The sequence below is a fragment of the Maniola jurtina genome, chromosome 4 (genome assembly GCF_905333055.1).
Source record: "Maniola jurtina chromosome 4, ilManJurt1.1, whole genome shotgun sequence".
NCBI classification, from domain to species: domain Eukaryota; kingdom Metazoa; phylum Arthropoda; class Insecta; order Lepidoptera; family Nymphalidae; genus Maniola; species Maniola jurtina.
This window is the reverse complement of record NC_060032.1, coordinates 15,959,640-15,976,430: the sequence shown is the minus strand read 5'-3', so window position 1 is coordinate 15,976,430 and position 16,791 is coordinate 15,959,640. Positions and strand designations below refer to the sequence as shown.

Genomic DNA, 16,791 nt, shown 5'->3' with positions numbered 1-16,791 from the left:
CACGGTGCACCCTGGAGCATCGGTCATTGACACTCCATATTCGCTGGTGTAATGTTCATTATAAAAACCGGTCAAGTGCGAGTCGGCCTCGCGCATGAAGGATTCCGTACACCGTTCAAGAAATAACAGTTTTTTTGTTGATGTAACTACAAACTCACGATTTCCGGATTTTACCTTTTACAGTGGTAATCCGGCACCCCCTGTAATCCGACAAGTCTATTTTATTATTGAAATAGCTGATGCCCGCGACTTCGTTCGCGTGGATGTAAGTTTTTAAAAATCCCGTGGGAACACTTTGATTTTCCGGGATAAAAAGTAGCCTATGTGCTAATCCAGGGTATTATCCATCTCCAATCTTAATTTCAGCCCAATCCATTTAGTAGTTTTTTGCGTGAAGGAGTAACCAACATACACATACATACATATGCACATACACACAAACTTTCCCCCTTATAGTATTAGTGTGATGTGATGTGATTTACTTTTGACATACATATAGTGAAGTACCTATGACTTGTATTTCAGAGTAGGTATGTATAACATATAGAATCTTATCGTTGGATCTTTAATTTGTCGGATTACAAGGTACTCTTTTGTAAAAAACGCCGGACTATAGGGGTTCTTACGCAGTACTCTATAATCCGACAAATTCGATAGTCCGACACAGCCCTGCAAAACGTTTGTCGGATTACCGGGGGTCCACTGTACTTGTGCTATAAGACATTGCTACCTACCAAATCTCATGATTCTAGATCAACGGGAAGTACCCTATAGGATTTCATTCCCTTGACGGATCTTGACAGACACAACAGACAACGAAGTGATCCTATAATGATTCCTTATTTTGTCTGGAGATACGGTACCCCAAAAAGCAATCCATCAGGTATATTTTTTCTTAGTCTATAGCCATTTATATTCTCTGTGTAGGAATAATAATATGAGTTTTGTGCTTTTGAAAAATGTGGCTACTTGAAAGTATTTATTACTTAAAAGGAATCTATCTATTAGTCCAAAAAGTTGTGGTAAAACCCTAGTGGCTTTAGTTTTAAGTTACGTAAATTAAAATTAAAACAATAATCGTAAAATTGATTGACTATTTTACTTTACTTTATTGTACAACAATAAAGATATTCGATTAGATTGATTGACTTGTCTTAATCTTATAATTCTCCATAATCTTTCATAAAAAATAATCCATGAAAAAGCATAAAAAATGTAGATCGGAGATTGTATTTTTAACCCCCGACCCAAAAAAAGGGGTGTTATAAGTTTGACGTGTGTATCTGTGTATCAGTCTATCTGTCTGTGGCATCGTAGCTCCTAAACTAATGAACCGATATTAATTTGGTTTTTTAACCGACTTCCAAAAAAGGAGGAGGTTCTCAATTCGTCGGGATCTTTTTTTTTATTTTTTTATTTTTATTTTTTATGTATGTTCCCCGATTACTCAAAGACCCCTGGACCGATTTGGAAATTTTTTTTTTGTTTGAAAGGGTATACTGTGCAGGTGGTCCCATATAAATTTGGTGAACATCTGATGAATATCTTCGGAGATGGAGAACAGAACTCCTCAATGGATAGGAGCAAATTGCTCGCGATCAGTGTAATAGCTTAGTAAACAGTAGGGTTTTAACTGGGCACAGCATATTATAGTACAGTAGGGCCACTAAAAATTGTGAAATAAAAAATTTTCAAAAGAAAAATAAAACCGACTTCAAAAACGACAAACACTAAAAAGTAAAAAATAACTTTTGTTTAGCTACACGTGTAATGCACCTAGGTATGAAGTCGGGCGAGCTTCACTCTTGGATTTCTAATTTTGTTTTAATATGCTTGCTCGACTTCATACCTAGGTGCATTACACGTGTAGCTAAACAAAAGTTATTTTTTACTTTTTAGTGTTTGTCGTTTTTGAAGTCGGTTTTATTTTTCTTTTGAAAATTTTTTATTTTTGTTTGAAAGGTGGATTGATCGAGAGTGTTCTTAGCTATTGTCCAAGAAAATCGGTTCAGCCGTGAAAGTTATCAGCTCTTTTCTAGTTACTGTAACCTTCACTTGTCGGGGGTGTTATAAATTTTTAATTTACGCTTGTTAATATTAAATATCCGATACATGACATAACTTTGATCATGACATTTTGTATCAAAAACAAAAAGGCAAGTGATATCGCCGGCTAGGCGACGTCTGCGCGTGCGCCGACGTTCTCCGTCTTATCGCAGTTAACTATATTTATCTCTGTTACTTCATTGCGTTATAGTACTACCACTTTTATAAGTCGCATCGGTAAAATTCGTTTGCGCAGAAAAGCGCAACCAAACGTCGACTAAAACCGAATGTACACCAATCAAATACAGATCTTACTGCTTGACGTTAAGATTTTAAACACAAGAACAACACAGACTCGTGCTGTCTCGCTCATAATTCGTTCGGACAAAATATGGCGCGTAGACAACAACCAATAGCAGATGGACGCGCGTTATGATTGGCTGAGGAGACATTGTTGCGCCAATCAAAAATAATATTTCTGCGCAAGTACACTGAATCGATGTAACTTATAAAAGTTATAGAACTTTAATGACGTGCTATAAATTGGACACAGTAGGTTAGGAATACACCAATAAAACGTATCCAAGAGAAGTGTTAATATCCATGACATGTAATTTAAAATCACTGTCAGGGAAATTTTCTCTATTGCGCAACTTTACTCTGTAGAAAGCGAATCTGATATTGCTTTTATAGTTTTACACATTACGGCTAAATACTAGGCAACTGTTTTTGAAATAAAGTTTAAGATGGTAAGTATGGTAATAATACATTTTGTAACCATAGACATGGTTTTTTTTTTCATATTATGTTTTGATTAATTGAGTTTTAGATTAGTTACCCTTTTAATAGGACAAACATGAATTAAAGGATTAAAATAGAATTGTAAAAATAAAGATATTTTATTTTAAAGATATAATATACCTATGTTCAAAATTGGAAATATGTTTAATTTTTATTCAATTAGACTTTTAAAAATGCTTTTGAATCGTCAAAAGCATCTACCACTGGTTCGGAATGCCTTTCCTACCGAGAAGACTCAGCAAGGAACTCGGCTGCAGAAGCTGTTAAAGGTAAGGAGGGTGTTAATAAAACGTGCTGGTAAAACAAAGATGTCAGTTTGTTAGTACTATCTATCAATTAGCGCGGAATAACAAATAAATCGGCAATCGGCACGTGTTACGTACGCGTAACGAGTACGAAATGGAACGCAAACGGAAGTGATGCAACGCGCCGGGCCGCGTTTCGGCGCGCATCTGTGTAAACATGGCGCGCTTTTCTGAATGGCATGATGGCGGCGTTTCCCGCGCTCGGTCGCCGACCCCGCCGCGGTCAGCGCCCGGGATAGTCGAGTGAAAGTAATTCGCGACCGGCGACCGCTCGCGAGCCATGCCTCCCTGGTACCTCGACAGTCGACACCAGAGTGCACTGATTTATTACTCTGTTACGTTTACACTGACTGACTGACAGATAGTGTTGTGATTTTTAACGGATAAATTAGAGGTTATCAGTTAGTTCGGTTGTTGGTACTTAATACCTATCTATCCACGGTGTAGGTACTTCGACTAGAGTTGCGAAAGTAATATATGTTCCACGTACTTACTCTGTTACGTAGTTTAGGAGTTTATTCCGCGACAACACTGACTGACAGATAGTGTTGTGATTTTTAACGGACAAATTAGAGGTTATCAGTTCGGTTGTTGGTACTTAATACCAATCTATGTTCATTAATCCACGGTGTATGTACTTTGATTAGAGAGTTGCGAAAATAATATAGTATCCACGTACTTACTTTGTTACGTAGTTTAGGAGTTTATTCCGCGACAACACTGACTGACTGACAGATAGTGTTGTGATTTTTAATGGATTTAGAGGTTATCAGTTCGGTTGTTGCGACTTAATACCAATCTATGTTCATTAATCCACGGTGTATGTACTTCGATTAGAGAGTTGCGAAAATAATACATTATCCACTTACTTACTCTGGTACGTAGTTCAGGAATTTATTCCGCGACAACACTGACTGACAGATAGTGTTGTGATTTTAACGGATAAATTAGAGGTTATCAGTTCGGTTGTTGGTACTTAATACCAATCTATGTTCATTAATCCACGGTGTATGTACTTTGATTAGAGAGTTGCGAAAATAATATAGTATCCACGTACTTACTCTGGTACGTAGTTCAGGAGTTTATTCCGCGACAACACTGACTGACAGATAGTGTTGTGATTTTTAACGGACAAATTAGAGGTTATCAGTTCGGTTGTTGGTACTCAATACCAATCTATGTTCATTAATCCACAGTGTATGTACTTCGATTAGAGAGTTGCGAAAATAATATAGTATCCACGTATTTACTCTGTTACGTAGTTTAGGAGTTTATTCCGCGACAACACTGACTGACTGACAGATAGTGTTGTGATTTTTAACGGACAAATTAGAGGTTATCAGTTCGGTTGTTGGTACTCAATACCAATCTATGTTCATTAATCCACAGTGTATGTACTTCGATTAGAGAGTTGCGAAAATAATATAGTATCCACGTATTTACTCTGTTACGTAGTTTAGGAGTTTATTCCGCGACAACACTGACTGACTGACAGATAGTGTTGTGATTTTTAACGGACAAATTAGAGGTTATCAGTTCGGTTGTTGGTATTTAATACCTATCTATGTTCATTAATCCACGGTGTGTGTACTTCGATTAGAGAGTTGCGAAAATAATATAGTATCCACGTACTTACTTGGTTACGTAGTTTAGGAGTTTATTCCGCGACAACACTAACTGACTGATATGTTGTGATTTTTAACGGATTTAGAGGTTATCAGTTCGGTTGTTGCTACTTAATACCCTATCTATGTTCATTAATCCACGGTGTATGTACTTCGATTAGAGAGTTGCGAAAATAATATAGTATTCACGTACTTACTTTGTTACGTAGTTTAAGTACATTATTTTGTGGCTAGACGTTACAATGTTAGGTTTATTGTAATTTAAATTCAATTACTGACTTCATACTCAATTAATTAATAGTCATATTTTTATTATTACATAATATTAATGTGTTCGACTCGGCTCTATGCAATACGGTATTTGCCTGTTAAAAAAATATTTCTTAGGAATTATTAATTACCAAAATACCTAAAATCCATATGCGGTCCTATGTGTAATAATCATTTAAAATTATCGATTAAACTAAAAAAGCACGTCAAATCATTGTGACGACACATGCCAGTATTTCATAGAAGCGCATACTAATACGCGTTTTGATGTTTGATGAAAAGATACTGATTTGAATATGTAGTTGTCAAACACCTTATTATAAGGACTCTAGTTATTTAACTATAAAGACTACTAGAATCCATCTCTCTCACCCTTCTCTTTCTGAGAAAAAGCTTGTGCTCAGTAGTGGGCCGGGGAGGGATTGATGAAGATGATGGTGATTGATGATGACTCCAGTCAGGTTATTGCAGGGTGATTGATATCAATATGGGTCAACTAACAAAATTGCAATGTACCGAACGCGTTCATTGATTCATTCGGTCAAAGATCCCGCGGGACCGGACCGAACACCTCTCAGTTACGACCGAAACGTTTACGATACACGCTTCGAAATTCCAAAAATATTTCTCATACCTATACCTAAATGACAATGGAAGAAAAACTGCAAGACAAAAATAAGAGGTACTTCAAAAGAATCCAAATTGGAATGCTTTGTCAAAATTTGTCTTTGTTAATTTCACAATAAATCAACAGGTTGGCATCTTAAAAGGATAATTTCAAAATGATTTGCTCGTCATGAAAAAGTCGCTGATAATATCGCAGACATCTATAATTGAGTATTTATACGTCCATGGGTATTTAGTAATATTATACGATACGTTTTAAATGTGGAATCAACTCTCTTCTGCGGTGTTCCCACTAGATTACAACAAGGGGTTATTCAAGGGGCGGACCAACAAATTCCTGAAAGGCTGGCAACGAACTGGCGGTTCCTCTGGTGCTGCAAATGTTCATGGGCGGCGGGAATCACTTAACATCAGGTGACCCGCCTGCTCGTTTGCTTGCTACTTTTATTTAAAAAATATGTTTTCTCACTTTACACTTCAGTTTACTCAAACAAATGTTTTAAATCACTTTTGTTTTTAACACTTTTGAACATATTTAACTACAGAGTGTGTAATGTCACAGTTTAGCAATCATACAGTTCTGTTGTATTGGGCAATGGCCGTGTCAGTAATAATAATCCTGCTACCGTTCCAATTAGAAATAAATTAATGTTATCGAGTTTTAACATTTGAGAGTTGGGCTTGCGATTACTATGCAGTACTAACATTAATAGCACTATTAGGCAGGTTCTGAGATACTTGCTATATCCAAATAAAGATGACAGTAAAGATGACAGTACTGTAAGAGTACAGTACCCGCTCAGTCGCAGATTAATAAGAATACCGGAAACAGTAACAACAATTGCGATGATCACAATTTAACAGTTTGTTGAAAGGGGGCAGAGCTTTTAAAATCTCTAGAATCATTTATTTACATTCCTCTGTATAATAGATTATTGACATTTAGCGCTAACTTTTATGAGTGAGCTTTCTTTATACAATACACGCTTCTGTTCTGCACATTTCCGCAAACTCCAGTTTAAGAAATAATTTTTAAATACGTATCAAAAATTGCGGAACCGACAGGATTCCATTTTTAAATGTCTAATGTTCCAGTTTAAATGTTCGTCATTGTTCTGCGCGTGTACATTCGTTGCCCGACTGTACGATTGTTTAGCTGTGGTAATGCTTAATGGAGCTGAGGTTGACGTATTCGCACAAGTCGTTGCTCTCGAGTTTCGGAGTAATGAAAAACACACCTGTGAAAATAGTCATAAATATACATACAATACGATACAAACGGATTCATTTACGTTTTTGTTTTACGTCGTTTAAATTCTAAGCATGATTATTAAGTATATAACTAAGTATAGAACGTTACTTCATTTTTAACAATCCCTTAAGTATAAAAATAGTAACTGATTTGTTGTACACTAGCGAACCGCCCCGGCTTCGCACGGGTAGCTTATTACAATTTTCGTAGGGATCTCTAACTTTTTGAAAATAAAATATAGCCTATGTAACTCAGGAATAATGTGGCTTTCTACTTGTGAAAGAATTTTCAAAATCAGTTCAGTACTTAGTTCCAGAGATTACTTCCTACAAACAAATTTACAAACTTTACCTTTTATAATATTAGTATACATAGAATAGCTGATGCCTGCAACTTCGCCCGCGTAGATTTAGGTTCTATAAAACCCCATGGGGACCCTTTGATTTTCCGGGATAAAAAGTAACCTATGTCACTCTCCAGGTCTTTTAAACCCATGCAAAAATCACGTTGGTCAGTTGCTACGCTGCAATCAACAAATAAACACACTTTCGCATTTGTATTATTGGTAGATTTAGGTTCAAAAATCCTGTTTGAACTCTTTGATTTTCCGGGATAAAAAGTAGTCCCTGTCCGACACCGGGATGCAAGCTATCTCTATGTACCTTTCGTCAAAATCTGCTAAACCGATGAACGTGAAAAGCCAATAGCCAGACAGACAGACTTTCGCATTTATAATATTAATATGGATTAGTAGGATCTAACGGATATACCTATAGGAAATGGTAGAATAGTTTCCCTTTTCCGTAGAACAGGCTCAATCACACCTGATAGTATATATATATATATATATATATATTTATTTTCATGTACCAAAATTGTAGTTACAAAGTTAAGATAAATTAAGCTATGTACAAAGGAAATGCTTATCTCTAAACAGAGATTTCTTCCAGCTTCCCCGTGCAGGTTGTGAGTAAGGTGCATAAATACGTGGAATAGGTCCCATGGTACTAGATTTATAAAATGGTTAATACAAGTGCTACACAATAATATTTACACAAATATCTTCCAATAAATACCAAAATAAAATACATACAATAATAATATAATAATAAATAGTTATCTATAATATAAAAATGAATCGCAAAATGTGTTGGTAAGCGCATAACTCAACAACGCCTGGACCAATTTGGCCAAATCTTTTTTTAAAATGTTCGTTGAAGTTCAAGGATGGTTTTTACGGCGAGAAAAATTAGAATTATTGCTGGAAAAACCCTAAAAATAGCCCTTTTCTTTTTCCCATACAAATGATTTCTAACTAAAACGTAGTCAATTTGAGCTTTATTGCTATGGTATAAAGTTCATATTAAATTACAAGCACTCACTGTTGTCTAAGCAATGTAGGTGTGTTCCTAACGTCAACGGTTCTGTTCAGGAGAATTTTTTAAAATACGTAGGCACAAAAACTGCCACATTACAAATCTTTTTGACAGGACGAAGTCTGTCGGGTCAGCTAGTGCATAATATAATAAAATACGAATAAATATAATATATATATAATATATAAATACTCTATTGTAATGATAGGTAATAGTATGTGGTGAAACAGACTGGGTAATAAACACGTTTGCCTATATATTGCCTGTTATAATTGTATGTAGTCATAACTATAAATACCTATCGTGCTCTAGCTACATAGTAGTATTATTATCATAGGTCAGTTCTAGTAACTAAGTGTTGACTACAAATTAAACGAAGTACCTACATATCTATCAACTGCATGCATTACAATATGCAAAAGGATTAAGTATATTTACTAGATAATTCGCCCGCGTGGATTCAGGTTATTTTAAACTCCCGTGGAAACTTTGTTTTCCGGGGTAAAAATAGTACCAAATAGGTGATGTCCGCGACTAAGTGGGGTTTTTGTTTTCAAAAATTCCGTGGATTTTTCATGGACAAAAATATCCGTCCCTAAGATGCAATCTCTCTCTGTACCAAACGTAAAAAATGGTCAAACTGATGAGGTGTGAAAAGCTAGCAGATAGACAGACAAAGTATTCTATAGAGTCGATTTTGTCAAGACTGTGAGAAAAGATGGCGCAAAGAAAGTCAATAATTCTGCGCCCCAAATATAAAAAAATAACTTTATTTTTTCAGTTTCCTTAAAAAAATGCACTGACAGCTATAAAGTTATAGAACTTGATGAAATTGATATATAAGAAACCGGTCAAGTAAGAGTCGGACTCGCACACGAAGGGTTCCGTACCATACTACAAGAAATAACACTTTTTAATTTTTTTTGTGATGTAACCACAAAATCATGGTTTTCCAATTTTTTCCCTTTACTTGTACTAGAAGACTTTCATGATTCTAAGTCAACGGCAAGTACTTGGCGTGTTTGACAGAGTAGACAGACAACGAAGTGATTAGGATAATGATAGACATACAAGTGTAAATAAAAAATTTATAACACCCCCGACATGTGAAGGTTATAGTAACTAGAAAAGAGCTGATAACTTTCAAACGGCTGAACCTATTTTCTTGGATTATAGCTAAGAACACTCGATCAAGCCACCTTTCAAACAAAAAATAAATTAAATTAAAATCGGTTCATTGGTTTAGGAGCTACGATGCCACAGACAGATACACAGATAACACACATACACGTCAAACTTATAACACCCCTCTTTTTGGGTCGGGGGTTAAAAAAGTAAAATGGCGTCAAAATTATTGAAGCTATTCTTTTGGTACCTTTGTACTCTTCTCAAACATCCCTGGTTGAGAGGCAACCTAAGAAAAGTTAGTTTCTTCTAAAGATTACCTCACCACTTTCTATCGTGGCATATGGTAAAGGTGAACGTTCAATTGCCTATAAGTACCCATTTACCATACAATGTAAGGTTATGTGAAACTACCATCATATACATATAGTGATTACATGTAATTAGTAGTACCTCCTCGAAGAACCGAAGGCAAGGGTTGCATTTATTGCAAATTGACCAATTTCACGTTCAAATTACTAAGTACGTACTTTTCAGAATTGAGGGTATTTATACGTAAAAATCGATTTATTTTAATTTGTTAGTGCCAAAGAGATATATACTTCATATTATTGACAGAAAGGACAATGTTATGAAATTCTAATCAGTTAAGGCTCCTTGGTTAAAAACCGTCGGTATAGAGTGTCAGCGGCGCCAGAGTATAAAGACGCAACAAACATTTACTAAGAAAACCGAAAGGTCGACGGTTCAAACCCCGCCCGTTGCACTATTGTCGTACCTACTCCTAGCACAAGCCTGACGCTTAGTTGAAGAAGAAAGGGGAATATTAGTCATTTAACATGGCTAATATTCTTTAAAAAATAAATAATTTTTTAAAGAATAATTATAATTATTTATTTAAAAAAATAAATACATAATTATCTTAACTATACAGCTATGCTAGGCGCAATATGCTATTCTATTTTCTACAAGCTATTGTCTGGCATGAATCGCCATGTGATTTGCGTACCACCTATTGTATATTGCTGGTACTAACGCAAGTGCCGATAGCAACTGTACAAAGTTTCACTCAATCGGAAGAACGATGCATAGGCAACAAACAGATAGACATACAAACATTAATTTTATACACGAGATTCATAGGTAAAACATGATCAAACCAAGTTTTTCCGATTAGTCACTCTACTTATACTAAATCTCTATGATTGGTGCGTTTTAGCTTAAAAACGACAGGTGTTGTTTTTGTCTGGCGTTGCCCGTATTGTAAAAATTTATGTAAATACTTACATGACAATTTACTGTCTTGGACAAAAATATCTACAATGTCCAAAGAGATTTAATATATTAATCACACTTATATCGTAAAGGCGAAAGGTTATGTGTATGTGTGTGTGTATGTATGTAACTCCTTCCCGAAAAAACTATTGGACGGATTTGGCTGAAATTTAGAATGGGGATAGATTATACCCTGGATTAACACATAGGCTACTTTTTATCCCGGAAAATTAATGAGTTCCCGCGGGATTTTGAAAACCTATATCCACGGGAACAAAGTCGTCGACTAAAGCTTGTATTAATAAGTATTAGATTCTGTATTAATTATATGTATTATAATCATAATCATGTGAGTTTTGTTTATCATTATCAGGACTGCAAGTAGAAAGAAAGACACGCAAAGTGAAGAATGTACTGACCCGCATTGAGACAATGACAGGGCCTCTCGGTGCTTTGAAGGAGTGCGTGGACCAGAGATTAAGGATAAAGGTAAGAACACTTTCTACCATCATGATCAACCCATCGCCGGCTCATTACTGAGCACCGTTCCTGAGTGATTCCTCATTACTGAGATCCGTAAAGAAAGGATTTTTAATAATTCAATCCCTAAGGGGTTAAAATTGGGGTTTTTTTTTTGTGTAGTCCATGCGGACGAAGTAGCGGGCATAAGCTAGTGCAAATATAACTTTTTTTTATTCAGATACAAGCTAGCCCTTGACTGCAATATCACCCGGTGGTAAGTGATGACGCTTGGTGGCGCGGTTTTGCCGGTAGGGTAACTAGCCATGGTCGAAGCCTCCCACTAGACAAGACCAGAAATTTGGGTTATAAAATTCCAAACCCCCGCCGGGAATCGAACCCGGGACCTCATACTAATAAGACCACAGCGGTTACCATTGTGCCAGGGAGCGGGCATAGGCTAATTCTGGTAAAGTAGAGCACACACTGTCGAAAAATATTTTAGTGGCACTAAAAGTCGTCTAAGCTGGCAAAACGCTTCACCAGAACTACAAAGGCGTTGCATCCTTTGTGCATTCTGGCGGACTTCCAACCCGGAACCGTCGGTCGGCTGTAGTTAGCAGTTTCGAGTACATTCGACGACTGACGCTTTCCACCAAATTACAACTGTTATCTTCATATATATTATTAAGTTGGGATGTGTAAATGTTCGACAACCCTTTTTGCACATTCACCTTGAGAAAAAATCGGTCAAGTGCGAGTTAGACTGAAGGATTTTAGACTTAGACGGAAGGTTAGCATCGTACAAAAATATTTTTTAATAATACTTTTTTTTATAGCGACCATTTTAATTTTTTTATTATTTGTCGTGCGATCGGCAACAAAAATACGCATTCTGTGAAAATTTCAACTCTACCTACTACGGTTCACGAGATACAAGCCCGCTGACAGACAGACGAGAGGACGATAGAGTCGGAAAATTTTCACGTGAGGAGTTCGTGGATTTTCCGTGGAGGATTAAATCGTGCAAGTATAAATGTTGTTGGGAAGGCATTCCGAACCAGTGGCAGATGCATTTGACGTTTCAAGAGTACTTGTAAAAGTTTAATTGAATAAAAATATTTTGATTTTGAATAGCCCGTTTATTTTGCTTGTGGTACGCTTATCGTGAGCCCGCGGGGTGGACGAGTAAAAAGCATTTTTGAGGAAGGAAGGGCTTCGGGAATTAAAAGCACAACTTTGTCGTATTCAAAAATTTGAAGAGAGAGCGCCGCGAGCGACGTATGCTCTTTGGAGACGGCGCGAGCGGCGTTCGGAAAATAGGGATTTTAATCTGCTGCACTTCCTACTTGATACTTTATAACACCTCGATAAAAGATGGCACCTTCAAAATAGTTGTTCTGTTTGACGACCATTAAATATTGATGGGAGTAACGTTTGCGTTACTTCCGGAAAAGAATAATCAGGAATATGAGTACATGCCTTAAAAACAACATTGTCATCTTAAGACATTGAAGGCCAAACTAAAAAGGACTGTACACATAACTAAACAACCAGTTGCAGTGATTCAATGTACAACACAAAAGTTACATCACCAAATATCAAACATGAAATTCGAGATCATCCTAATGCTATTGATACGTGCTTGTCGAATCGCCCAATGACTCAGTGAAAATGTATAGGAAGAGCCTTGTCCGATGCCAACCGTCTACGTCACCCGGTATTGCGTATGCGCAGCATCTATTAATGGCGTGCGTACATAGCAGACTGCAATTATTTTGTCTGCATCGCTTGCAATTCGATAACAAAGAATGTGTACGGAATATTTTTTAAGCGTGATTTCCATGGTCGCTCCATGTTGAGTGTGAGAGCGTGCTATTGCAATTTAATTGCGAACAGAACTTATAGGGAAGAGCGAGAGAAGAGAGTTTCGTGATCTATCGCTTTTGTAATGATATTATACCTTGAATTTTCTTTAATTGTAAATTTTGATGTCATTAGAATTCTTTTTTTCGTGTAATGATATTTGTCTCTTTACAGTTTTCTTTTGCACGTTGTATATCTTGGATCCATGCCTATATTTTGCAATTTTAAGTTTTACTCAGCCTTAGGCCCCGTATCCACATAAGCAGAACCAAGATGACATATTCATTCGACCAATCCAGAGTAAACAATCAGATTGAGAATCTGATTAGTCTGCTGAACGCAACTCCGCTTTGGTCACTATCGGGCCTTACTTCTGCCACCATTTTGTCTTCAACGTTTCACTTTTCCAACTAACAATCATCCTTTTATTTCCTACCATCTATCATTATAATCAATTTTCAGCAGATTACGTAGCTCAGATTGGTTTATAAGTCGGATTTACTGTCGACAACTACAATGCAAGTCGCGAATGGTCGATGAAAGTCCCCTGTTATAGATAAAACAAAGAGAAAGGGAACAAGATGGACGCCTTTAATTCATAGAGCCCGTTTCCATCGCTGGTCTCTTTTCAGAGAAATCGTAAATTTAAAGGTGATCGCTCATCACAGCTACAAGATTTGCAGGAGTCGCAAAAGCCGCAATGCGCGTCGCGAACGATCTATGAAAGCCCTTTGTTACGAAAAAACTAAGAGAAAGGGAATAAGAGTTACTTAACTTTCCTTAGCTAGTCTATTTTCAGAGAAATCTAAGGTGGTCACAGACAAGAGCTGCAAGGACCGCAAAAAGAGCAAGCGCCTGAAGACAGCGCGCAAAAAAGCAACAACGCGCCGGAAAGAGTTAGGCAAGAACGATCGAATTCGCGGGCATCAGCTAGTTAGCTATATCCTACAGTCTAAGTCATAATGTAGATGTTAATCAGATAGTGTGGCGGATTATGTTGCACACAACCTTTAAACTAAACTAAAATCTAATTACAACGCTATATCTTTTATAACGCTCTCTGCAGATAAGTACAGTACTAAATATAGGCTTGCCAATTTAGTTTAGTTTAGAAATTGTTTACAAAAGAATTAGCCACAGTAGCGAGCTAATCTGGTGCGGGCGATTTGTTCACTCATTCTTGCATTAGCATTTAGCGCCCTTCTTTTGCTCTTGCGGATATCTCGAGTAGGTATGCGATCAGGTTCATGTCCATTAGTTGTATCCTACATTGTGCGGTCATAAGTCCAGCTTAGGACGTCGCGTCGGGTATATTGTTATTTATGGACTTAGATAAATCATCTGTCTTGTACTTTTAGACTTTAATCTAGGTAGGATAAGATCTTAACTATTCGGAATTAAATCAGAATATAGTTAAAAACTAAGACTTTACTATGTTTACCTGAAGAAGTTCTATGACACTGGTAATAGGCGCATTTTATTACTCAACTGCTCAAAAAAGTTCAGCAGTATCGTGTATGTTTATCGGTGTATTGGCTGTCGCATTGCGTGTCATAGTCTATATGACGTCATGACCAATCCATTATGGCGAATATGACAAACAAATACATCAAAAAAAAATTAAGTTGAGATTTTATTGAGTTTATGAAATGAAAGCTCACTCTGTAGCGTTTTAAAGATTTTTAATGAATTTAATCATTTATATGGATTGATACACCCATTCATTTACCTACTTACTAAAGTAATGTGCTTCATACAACTACATGATGTCATATTCTGACGCTACCTTCAAGTCAAGAGTGAATAGGCATCTTCTAGGCAAGCGCGGTTCATCTTAGGCTGCGTCATCACTTGCCAGCAGGTCTGATTGCAGCCAAGCGCTAGGTAGTCTATAAATTTAAAAAAAAAACGATTTTGTTTTGTTCATTACTAAAATTAGTTATTGATTTATTAATAGAGTTGCTGATGCATGAATAAAAAAACGCATAAGCTTGTTCTAAACTAAGAATCAAAAATAATTAGGTATCCATTGCTCCGGCATCGAAGGTCGCCGCATGCCGCCTGTCACGCGCCTGTCAATGAGTACGCAACATGCGTGTTGCAGATGTACCGTCAGCATGTAAAACACTACCCTCGTTTTATAAAAATATTTGTTTATAGTTCAAATTCTATAAGTTCATAGTTTGGAATATTATATTCAAATATTTATTTTTTATTTTTATTTGTACCAGAAAGTTGTAACAATATAAATAAAAGGAAAGAAAAAGTGGACAGGGAAGCACTTATCTCTATAAGAGATCTCTACCAGTGACCCTTGGCAGTGCGAGAGGTTGTAAATGGAGTAGAATAGGTACAGCAAAGATAGACAGTAATCATGAAAAATAAAAAATAAATATAGTAGATATTATGTTATAATATATACTTACAAATATTTATATATTAAAATAGACTTACAAAAACATATATACCTTAATACATAAATATATACTTATAGTCATAAATATATCTTATAATATATACCGATAAATATATGTAAACAATATGTTATGACAGAGAGGAAAGATAGTGCTGTTTCAGACGAAGTTTGAAGGTGCTGATGGAAGGGTTATTTTTAAAAATACTGTCAGGTAGTGAGTTCCAAAGGCGAGTTGCGAGTACCGTAAAAGATTTAGCATAAAATATAGTGTTGTAAGGGGGAACTGCAAGTGAGTTTAACTTGACACACGAACGCACTGGCATCACCCGAGGAGCGGCTTCGTTGAAGCGCTCACGCAAGTAAGAGGGGGAGGATGAATTTAAAATCTTAAAGAGTAGCGTGAGAATATGAGTATTCCGGCGAAGTCGAATAGGGAGCCACTTTAACTTATTTCGAAATTGAGAAACATGGTCGAATTTGCGCAATCCGAAAATAAAACGGATGCACAAATTCTGAAGGCGATCTAGTTTATCAAGCAGCTCCTCGGTTGCATCTAAATAGCAGACATCGGCGTAATCTAGGAGAGGAAGCAGAAGAGATTGTGCGAGTAAGATTTTAGTTTTAAGAGGAAGGAAATTCTGCAAACGTTTCAAGGAGTGAAGGGAGTAGTGCATGCGCTTACTCACTTCATTAATGTGACTTGCCCACGATAAATGGCCGTCCAATATCACGCCAAGATTTTTAGTTCTTTCGGTTAGCGTAATAGTTACCCCATCGTAGGCTATTGCAGGGAGATTTTTTAAATCAGCACGAATTCGAAATTGTCTACTACCTATTACAATAGCCTGCGATTTTTTTGGGTTTACCAAAAGACCGTGTGCGTCAGCCCAATTCTTTATTTGTGCAAGATCCAAGTTAATTTCATCCACTGTAGCGGCCAGGTCAATATATTTTTTTCAGAAAATTTTAAAAGTGCGAGTCGCACACAGAGAGTTTCGTACCATCGCAGAATTATGTACTTTTTAATTATTCTTAATTTACATCTCGGCCATTTTAAAAATTATTTTATTTGTTGGTGTAGCGGCAATAGAAATACACATTGTGTGAAAATTTCAACTCTACCTATTGCGGTTCATGAGATACAGCCCGGTGACTGACGGACGGATAGCGGAAGCTTAGTAATAGGGTCTCGTTGGCACCCTACGAGTACCTACGAAACCCTAAAAATTAAGCTTGTACCTATATACAATCTTATACATCATGGAATGTACGTATGTTCTTTATACATCATGGAATTCCGAAAAGTATCGCCTGTTTCTATACAACAATTAAAAACATTGGCCCATTA

The 16,791-nt window shown here is 36.6% G+C and overlaps 2 protein-coding genes across 5 annotated transcripts in view; one reads left to right on the top strand and one right to left on the bottom strand.

Annotated features, from left to right (window-relative positions):
• The window catches only part of LOC123864263 (ecdysone-induced protein 74EF), a 278,255-nt gene that overhangs the window by 183,204 nt on the left and 78,260 nt on the right, over positions 1-16,791 (bottom strand). The window lies entirely within an intron of this gene.
• LOC123864269 (U7 snRNA-associated Sm-like protein LSm11) overlaps positions 1-16,791 on the top strand; it is a 63,205-nt gene that overhangs the window by 14,090 nt on the left and 32,324 nt on the right. The window contains exon 2 of the mRNA XM_045904577.1: positions 11,076-11,191. Within this exon, the coding sequence (XP_045760533.1) occupies positions 11,076-11,191 (116 nt within the window). The remainder of the gene's footprint in view (positions 1-11,075; positions 11,192-16,791) is intronic.